The sequence below is a fragment of the Salmo trutta genome, chromosome 12 (genome assembly GCF_901001165.1).
Source record: "Salmo trutta chromosome 12, fSalTru1.1, whole genome shotgun sequence".
Lineage (NCBI taxonomy): Eukaryota > Metazoa > Chordata > Actinopteri > Salmoniformes > Salmonidae > Salmo > Salmo trutta.
Genome location: NC_042968.1, coordinates 81,958,725 through 81,969,332, shown reverse-complemented (window position 1 = coordinate 81,969,332; position 10,608 = coordinate 81,958,725). Strand labels below are relative to the sequence as shown.

Sequence of the window (10,608 nt, the reverse complement as noted above, 5' to 3'; positions counted from 1 at the left end):
GTCAGACAAATAGATAAATTGTGCATGGCATGTTAATTTAGTATCAGTTCTCCACTAATCCAGTGCATTTAGTTTATCAGAGAATAAAAGCTTTGAAATCAACAATACGGCAGGAAGAAATCAATTACTGAAAACTGGAATAACAGACAAACGAATTAAACAAAGATAAACGGATCAATCAAACAAAATCAAATGTGTATTGGAAAGGCCTAAATCAATTTGCTAAGTGTGTGTAGAAAAAAGAACTCATGGATATTGAGTATTCATTTTAAGCAGAGGAACAATGCAACATTTACAATCTTATTCATGTTATAACATGCTATAGTTCTACAACAACTACTACGGGTCAGGTTTCTTTTTATATTTTGCTGAATTTCTTTAGAAAAGCTATTTTGGTCTACAGTAGGCACATTAACACAACAATTAAACTACAGTCTACCAATAGTGATCAGAGGACAAAACGCAGAAAAGCATTTTCACAAGCATCCTGTCTTGAGTATCAAAGAAAATATCATTTTAGCCATCTTGCCAGATTTGAACAAATACAAATTTATAGGAACGTACATCTTGGTAGTCTTTGTTATCGCTTACACAACAGATAATGTTCTTTCTGCTTGAAATTCAGACACTGTGATATTCTTATCATTCTTTGGTGTTTACGGAAACAAGCATATGTCATCCAACATGTTCAACAGCCCCCTGATGGTTTGGTTCCATATCACAACAAATCATTACTTCCACCGGCACCTTTAACAACATCAAGCAACGTATTGTAATGGAAGCTCTGCATGTCCAAACTAATTATATATGATCGCATGCTGATTGAGACCACAAGAATGTGTGGAACACGGCAGAAAGTGGGCAGAAATATGTTCACCAAACCTATTAGGTAAAAGAGAGACAAACGTAGAAAAACATATGGGTAATACAGTGCAGTGCATGTTGCTTAGTCTCACCATAGACATAAATGATCTTTTGGACATGTGAGAAGTGCAAGAGACCTGCTGAAAGCCCCAAGACAATTATTCAAGGTGCTAAGTAAGCTACTGTTGAGGCTCTTTTATTCAGCACCTTCTGGATGACTCAGTATTCTCCGTAACTAAGACACAACATTTAAGGGAGAGTTTGAGATATATTGCATATGAAACACAATCCGATAGGTAGAAGGACACACCATGTTCCAGAAGAACACACCATGGTAGCAAGCAGGCCATTTTCCTTTATGCAGGGGCATATTCTGCACTATGGTTAGAAGCTAAAAAAAATCCAATGATGGGACCATCAATGTCAGAGATGCTAAGCAGTGCTTTTCTGAGACGGATCTGCAATCATATACAGTTTAGCAAGCCAGTGACACTACAATAAACATAAATGTGAGGATGATTATTGTGGAGATTCAACTAAACGTTGAACTTAGAGGAGAAAATGTCACATGACAAAACAACCAGCAGAACAGAAAGTAATGAAAAGGAAGTCATTGATCTGTTGTCCTGGTAAGGCTGTTGGGGTCACATCATTTGTTACAGTCTGAAATAATCGACAACATAATCTCGTAGAGTGAGGCCAGACTAGGTACAGGAATGTTCTGGACATTACAGGAATGTGCATATTTCAGATATGCTTCGGGTATTGGGTCCTAATAATTTATGACACTAACTTTCCTTATCAATTCAAGGTAGAGAGACACACAATTGGTGAATATTGATTCCAAATCATATTGTAGAGTAACACTCTCATACAACGATAGATTACGACAAGACTGCTGAAGAAGAGGGGTAGCGGTCTGATTCTTGTTTACAAGGACACTTTTAATTACAGCTAGCACTCAGACAAATGCTTGGTACTCTTCAAGTAAAACTTGATTGCACTTTCTAACTGATATTGCTGTGGTGTTGTAGGCTGCAGTAGCTGAAGCAAATATAGCACTGCACTGATGTCACTGATCAAGTACAGTAACGTAGGCGCGCACGTGTAGCTAGCTGCAGGGACCGAGTAGCATCATTGATTGCTAGGTCTGAAACATTCCGACCAGCACAAAGACAATAGTATACACTTTATCCATCATTATGAGCTCCAACCAGAGAACAAACACAAGGAATGTGCTCAACTGGCTGGCATGTCTTATGTGAGATCATAATCACTGTATTCTGATAGAACAGCTAGACTATGTCTAAGGGCAACATTTGATTGTGGTAGGTATTTTGCATCAAAACAAAAATCGAAAGCTAAGAAAATAAGTGGTTTAGTGACTACTATTTATATTAAGTCATGACAATGTCGGTGTGCTTACAAACATGGGCAAACTACGCAAAACTATTTAAAATCCTTCGGATCACACACCTGTAGTTTTAGACGAACAAAACAATGTTGTGTTTTTGTAATGGCAAACATGAAGATAGGGACTAGCTACTATATCATATTAATACACATGCTTACTCATTGTTTTAATGAAGAAGAGTTAGTTGAATGCCTCATGGCTAGACCCCTTAAAGAAAACCTGTACTACAGTTAATGAAGTCCAGTTGTTTATCTTAGCTGTTTTCTCCTATGTACTAGTTACAAAACTAAGTATGTCAGCAGGAAATAATAACAAATCTATCTTATATAAATAGAAGATTTGAGGCGGATAAAGATATTTTAAAGGGCTTTCTTAGGATGCACTGTGTTATGACTGTGACCAACATTGCTGTTATAGTAGTATAAATATTGTTATCATTTGTGTATAGATTATCATGTGTATATAGCTACTGTATATATTTGGAAAATGTATGGTAGGAGAGCAAAACTACTTTATGAAGATTTAGTATAGTAATGTATAAATAGGCACTTGATAGCTAAGCATACTCCTTATATCCCTCAAAGCATAGTCCTATAGTTACAGTTCTGTCTGTATCTCAAACGCTTTCCATTATATGTGTTAAAGTTGTTGATGAAGAACATTTTGATTAAAAAAACTGTGTATATATACTTTAGATTCAACTTATATTATGTAGTTGGACTGTATCTGTATAATGTATGCCAGCAGGTTTACTGTCATGGTAATTGTTAGTTTCTATCTGAGTTACTATGTGTTACTACTCTAGGTGAGTGAATAAAATGAATGTGAGGACACTGAAGGAAAGTAAATCGGGAGCTGTAAGATAAACTGCATGGGTATTTCTCTAAAAGCCTGCTTAGTCACAAGAGCTATACTAGTAACTGATCACATCACATTAGTCTTAGCACTACGTTTGTTATATTTTCCTATTTTTTTTCAACTGAACGTACAGTATCTCCCATTTGAAAAGAGGGTTCATGTCCAAACAAAAGATAGGCGCTTCTGACCAGCTATGATGTCTTACTGAATGGCTGTCTATCCTTTGTCCACTAACTAAAAACTATTTACAAACGCACCGGTACATAATGGTTGCAAGAAAAACAGGCAAATTAAAGCCCTGGAACACACAAGCACATAGAGGATTCAAACACACTGCAAAACTGATCCTGTGTCTCTACACTTAAGTAAAAACGTGAAATATAAGAACATGACAGTTAAAACACCAAACGAAAAGCTGTAGGCTTAATTCTAAGTAATTCTATACCTGTGAATATATTGTATAGCTGAAAAATACATTATGTTATAGTAATCTTACAAACATAAATTCTAAATTCTTTCTTGACTGTATAGTATATAAACCAAGGACAACAACGACAGGGTTGCATTGCATGTTTTCCCAACTTTTGAACTGACTATTAATTGAACACAATGACATCAGCCACTGGTACAATAAGTTAATCAAACAAAAGAGAGATATGACAAGAAAGGCCAGGAGGGACTGCCGACAAAGCATGGCGTTGTTGGAAAACAAATCCTGGAAAGTTCTTATGTCATGTCAATTCATAGTATCATAAGATGATACTAATGCTAAACGTCTGCTTGTAAGTCACACACAGGTATAAGTGTGGTCAACCATCTATGGGCAGGGGAGAGCCAACAGGCCTATACCTCAGTATTGTCAAAGATTATGTTATGTTTCCAATGAACCTTTCTCGTGAGCTGTGTGATAATATGGATGATTTATATAGCCCAAATCCACTCTCGAAATATCTCAAAACCAACATTAAACTATTCCTTTGCTATTATCTTTTTTCACAACCTATGACAACGAGAAAATGATGTACTTTAGAAAAACATCTACAGTCAATAGTGCATTTGATTCATTTATTACATAAATATCATTTAGGCTGACTGTAAGAGAGTGGTCAAAATAATGCTAGATTATCTCACTGATAATACATTTGGAAGCAACTATAGTCTGGTCTTGGTTTCATAAGAAATAAGTGATGGTTAAATTGTTTAGCATTCATTATTCTGTTTCGGAAACTGAAGGTTGGACTTAGTTCACAGTGCATGGTTCTTACTGTGTTTACTGGGACTAACTTGATGAATGTACTGCTCTGCCTAGCTGGTTGACCATTTCTATATTATTCCATAGAGCAGACAACACCACCACCACAAGCAACACCACCACCACCTCCACCACTACTACCTCTACCACCACCACCACCACCACCACCACTACCACTACCACCACCAACAACAACTGTATGCCAGAGCAATAACATGTGATCAAAATAGATCTCAGCAGTTCCTTACATACTGTAACCATCTGTTAAGGACTTTGTCTCATCAAACATGAGACTACAGAGTCCTCTAAGACTACAGACACAATTAACCTTGTATGCAGCCATGCAGTTCCTGGTCTTTCAGAGTAGCAATGGGAGCAACAGAGTAGAAGCATTTCTAGGCTTGTGTTCCTGATAGAGACCTCTGCAGCAGAGGATAACAAACTGCGGCCCAGTCACAAGTCACATATATTCTTCCCTTTACTTGACAACCACATGCTATTTCAGTGACCAGATGGAAACTCTATGAAACATAATACAAGGCCCTCGCTCTGATGATATGAGGAAACTCTGGGATTGATTACTAACTAATAGCCCTCATCACTTCCTTGTTTTCAATTTGAAAGAGACAAAGATAGAATACAGTGAAGATGATAGAAGAGTATTATTAGGTAGGCCTTATCCAAATATCAACCAGCTGAAGCTAACTAAAGCACTAGGCACAAAATGCCATGCACTTCTTCTACTCGGGGCAATGTATTTACCACTATCAATATTTGATCAATAGATGTCTTTGTAAATGTGCACAACAAATGTGTTTATTAGCCCAAGAGGGTTAGCTAAAGCTGCGTCTCACAGTACCTGCACTGCATATTGCAAAGGAAGCCCTACAGTTCAGGTATTACACCTCCACTTGGGACACCAACAGTTTGATTATACAACACACACAAACACTCACACAGACAAACACAAGAGATGCAGACTTGTATACAATTTACAAATAGCAAATAATAGCTGCGTACAATATCCCACCCACCCTGTAATTCCTAAAGAAACTTGTTCTAAAAAAACACATCATTTATGTCCACGGACACTATAAAATATTTTTTTCTTTTTGGGGAGGGATTTCGTTTGGCATGAATGCTTTTGTATGAAAATTCAGCATCTGTTCTAATGTATGCAATGGGATGACTGCTGTTGAAGGGGATTACCTCTTGAAAAGAATACATTAAAAGGTTGAAAACAGAGACAAGCTCACACGATGGATCACATTTAAATAGAACTAAACGCTTGTACAAGTAGATAGATATAATAACAAGAGATAACAAAAGCTAAGAAACATAAAATGACCTTATCGTAAAATGGAACAAAGCTATTCTAACACGTTCATTCTACAACAAATTATTCGATAAAAAATGATTATTTTTCTCTAAAACTATAATATCTCTGGTAACAGTAGTGCACTTATCGGCTCAAGCAGTGCAACATATAGGCTATGCAAGAAAATAATGCAGTCCTCTTATCAAGCTTTTAAGAAAGATGTTTTCCTTTAAAAAATGAACAAATGAAAATAATAGAATTTCATTTATTAAGTAAAACAATAAAATATTAAGCACAGGCATTTGAAGAAAATGTGCAAAGCAGCACTTTGTTTTTATCTACAACATATTGTTTTCAGACTGTACTGTAATTCTGGTAAGTTACTATCTCGTCATGGTAACTAAAAAGGTGTGTCTACTCAAAGAAATGAGCAAAATCTTCAGATTGCAGTTGCAGGCAGACGTGTTTGTCTTATTTTGGATAAAATGCATGAACAGTAAGCCAAATATCAGAGCAGAGCCTTTGAGTGACGTTACACTTGAATGACATCCCCTTGCTTTACTCCCAAATCTATTCTGTACACACTGTGTCTAGGTATCTGTGAAATCAGGAATGTATCTTATTGTCTTGGAAGTCCATCTGCAAGTTGTGTTATATTATGAAGTAATTATTGACCAGGGTATATGTTATTGTGGTTTCTTTTGCCTCGTCTGTCTTGGTGTCTGTATTAAATGTCCGAACGTGACATGCCATTTGGGCCACCAGGTGGAGCTAACATTTCAGGAGTAGTGCATTTTAGTTTCTCCACCTGCTCAAATAGCTGTGTCATGTCCATAGGAACAGGATATACAGAGATTTAGGACATACAATTATATTTTTGTCCAATGCAAGTTCACAGAATCACTCAATTTACCGGTAATCTATTTGACAGCTGTCTTAAACTATCCTGGTAAACCATTCCATTCCATTCAAATAATATATTTTAGTTTCTTAATTTAAACGTTAATAGTAAAATTGACCAATCATGTTGTAATCTACAGCTGATAACAGTCTGGTGCAAGTTGCGAAGCAGCAGTCACGATGAGTCTGGTGGCATACTCAATCAAGCCTGCTACAACTGCACATGTCAAATCCTCTTCATAGAACTAAACAATCATTTATAACCTCATTATGTCAAGAATAACCTTTAGTCTTTTGTTATGTCACATGTTGTAAATGGAAGAGGTCTAATAGCCTTAACAGTCTTCTAAGATATTAGTGGCAGTGTATGCAAATGAAATAAACTCCTAACAATATTACATTTTTGCTCAAATACTGTCTTATCAACAACCCTAATTTTGTAAACTTAACCTGAACCATCAAAATGCATGGACAATAACACATATACTAAATACCCATTTCTATACCCACTCACAGGAAGTTACATTTCAGTACAATTATTAATATCAATTTGTACCTTCACAACAGCTGTATTGTAATCCCTCAATACCTTAATAATAATAAATAAAAACCCAGTGTCAAATGAATTACTCTCCTTTTCTTACCCTACATAAGAAGGCAAACTTGTGACCAACAATATTTTTTAGAGGGAATCTTTAGCCCAAGCCAGATTTTTTATATTTTTTTTGTGAAAATTATACCACAGTAAGCTTGGACTCCTAATAGTGTCCAAAACGGTCAATATGGGATTACATTTACCATGTTCCAAATTCCATGGCAATGTTTGCACACGCACACACACGCACACATACAAATACACACGCACAAGTACACACATACACAGATTAACACATACACTCATACAAAGATATATTTATACTGTATATAGGTGTGTGAGTTTGAATTTGTGTATGTGTGTGTGTTTCTTTCATAGGCCTTTCGGTAGTGTTCAACACATAAATCAGTATTTTAGGAAAGCATACATTTAGAGGCCTGTAGTAAGGATCCATCCAGTGGATCAATATCAAACTACAAAGCCTTAAGGCCACCATCTTGTTTTTCTTTTAGAATAACAAAAAAAAATCATTTCTGGGAAACTTAATGTGCCAGTGTCTATACTGATTATTCTTCATGCCTCAAAATAAAAAAAAATCTAGTGCCATTTTTCTTTTTCATTTAATATTTTTTAAAGAAGTGTATCTATTTGTACTTATCCATCGGAGACATGCATTCGCATGTGGTCATTGAAGTGCTCAATTTGGTCGAACTTGGCAGGGCAGACGGAGCACACGTAGGTGGTCCCTTCTTGGCAGCTTGCCTCCGCAGCCACACCCACTCCTGGTCCGACCCCACCCCCTACTCCTGCGCCACCGCCGACGGGCATGGCGAGGGCCACCACGCCGGCGCCAGGTTCGGGCACGGGCATGGGAATGGAAACGGGGCCACCGGCGCCTGCTGCCCCCGACAGCCCTGTGACGGCGCCCCCTGTGCTGTGCAGAGCCATGTGTCTCTCCAGCAGGGTCTTGTGAGAGAACTTCTTCTTGCAGATGTAGCACTCATACGACTTCTCTCCACGGTGCAGCCGCATGTGGACGTTGAGGGAGCTCTTTTGGGTGAAGCGTTTGTTGCAGATGCTGCACTGGTAGGCACGCACCCCTGTGTGAGTGACCATGTGTTTGATTAGGTAATCCTTCAGGGAGAACGAGCGCCAGCAGATGCTGCACTGATGTGGTTTCTCACCTGGATGTACAAAGAAGTCACAGTCATTAGGAGGAAAAAGGAGACAGAAAAACACAAAACCCTGCTAAACAACAAAGAACACTGACTGACAGTGAAGCTCCATTCTTCGAATGTAGCCTTGAGAATTTTGCATGATTTTTGCTAATTAACGAGGACGGTGCCCATCACAAAACAACAGTAAACCCAACACCTCAGTCCATGAACTCACTGTCAAGCAGCCATTGTTTATGGGCACGCTCATCCTCCAGTGTCTGATTCGTTACATTTGAATAGATACCGATATTTCCCTCTTACTCATTAACATATTATCAGTGTATGAACGAGTATCTCAGTTTGAATATATTTTCAAAACGAATCAAAAACAATATCATTTTTAATATTCACTGCTCTTTCATTCTGCTTTTAAATGGCCCAATTATGAATTCAGGTCAAATTTGAACCCCTTCCAACATCCTGCTCGGTGTTGTCTTCCCTATTTTTTACTTTTAATATTTATGCACCAACCACCCACTGATACAACTTTAAAATGACAAATAGTACCTAATCGATGTGTGATATCTTACAGAACAAGCTTAATGGGCAACCATACAGGGCTTTATATTTCACCCACTATAATGTCATCAAAAACACAATATCAGCTACATGATGCAGGTAGCCACAGTTCACTTCTCAATGTGACAAAGCCTTATTACTCATTTGTATAGATCAGCTGAATCTAAATCAGGGATTGACATTAAGGTAACCTAAAACAGATATTTCTGGTACCTCCCCATTTTTTAAGTCAGGGGTGTCAAACTCCTTCCACTAAGGGCCTAGTGTCTGTGGGTTTTAGTTTTTTCCTTTCAATGAAGACCTAGACAGCCAGGTGAGGGGAGTTCTTTACTAATTAGTGACTAAGTACAAGGGAGGAGCGAAAACACTTGGCCCTCCATGGAATGAGTTTGACACGTGGTTTAAGTGGAAGACAATTTATGACATTTCTGTGTGCAAACAGCTAGAGCCATAAAGTGCCATAAATTGTCTCTCTTTCACTTAAACAATTGTGAGGAACAAAAAATACACGTTTTAGGCTACTGGAAAGTTTGGTTGTTTTCACCTGACCAATGGGGAAACCACAGAGAAGGCTCAACTTGCCCAACTGCCATTCCTTCCATAAGGGAAGAAACCAGGAAGTTCACTTGCCTGGCCAATAGGACAATCTTTAATGTCAATCCCTGAAAATCACTACTTCTTTCATGCACAGAAAACAAATATAATGTATAAAGGGAAAGGGGGATACCTAGTCAGTTGTACAACTGAATGCATTCAACTGAAATGTTTCTTCCGCATTTAACCCAACCCCTCTGCATCAGAGTTAGCCACCCATCCTTCAAGAAATAGTTTGTCAAGCAATAAACAAAATACACATTTATTAGGAGGGAATTCAAAAGGCTGATTGAGGACCTTTGTACGTAAGATGTTTGTTCTCTATGATTGTGTTGATGCTTTTCAGGGTATAGATATGAATATTGTTGTGTATATTGATGGGTATAATGATGTGTATAGTGTGTATTGATGTGTATATTGACGTGTATAGTGTATATTGATGTGTATACTGTACATCGATGTATATAATGTATATTGATGTGTATATTGATGTGTATAGTGTATATTGATGTGTACAGTGATGTGTATTGTGTATATTGATGTGTATAGTGTATATTTAAGCAATAAGGCTTGAGGGGGGTGTGGTATATGGCCAATATACACCGAGATGCGTCGTGCCAAAGAACAGCCTTTTGCAGTGGTATATTGACCATATACCAGAAACCCCAGAGGTGCCTTAATTCATTTTTACATGTTTTGTCTGAGCCGCTTTTGAAAGCAAAAGTCAAATTGAAAACAGTATTGGTATTGTTGAATTCGAAAAAGTAACCAATTGTCATACTTGAGTAAAAGTAAAGATACCTTAATAGAAAATGACTCAAGTAAAAGTGAAAGTCACCCAATAAAATTATACTTGAGTAAAAGTCTAAAAGTATTTGGTTTTAAATATACTTAAGTATCAAAAGTATAAATCATTTCAAATTCCTTATATTAAGCAAACCAGACGGCACCATTTTCATTTTTTTACGGCCAGGGGCGCACTCCAACACTCAGACATAATTTACAAATGAAGCATGTGTGTTTAGTGAGTCCGCCAGCTCAGACACAGTAGGGATGACCAGGGATGTTATCTTGATA

At 37.5% G+C, this 10,608-nt stretch overlaps 1 protein-coding gene across 3 annotated transcripts in view; it reads right to left on the bottom strand.

Annotated features, from left to right (window-relative positions):
• Positions 1–648: 648 nt before the first annotated feature.
• The window catches only part of zbtb20 (zinc finger and BTB domain containing 20), a 49,342-nt gene continuing 39,382 nt past the window's right edge, over positions 649–10,608 (bottom strand). For 2 of the 3 annotated variants that reach the window (XM_029769957.1, XM_029769955.1), the window contains exon 5: positions 649–8,385. In XM_029769957.1, coding sequence (XP_029625817.1) covers positions 7,856–8,385 — 530 coding nt within the window. In that variant the 3' untranslated portion in view covers positions 649–7,855. The remainder of the gene's footprint in view (positions 8,386–10,608) is intronic. The other variant, XM_029769956.1, reaches the window with a different exon arrangement.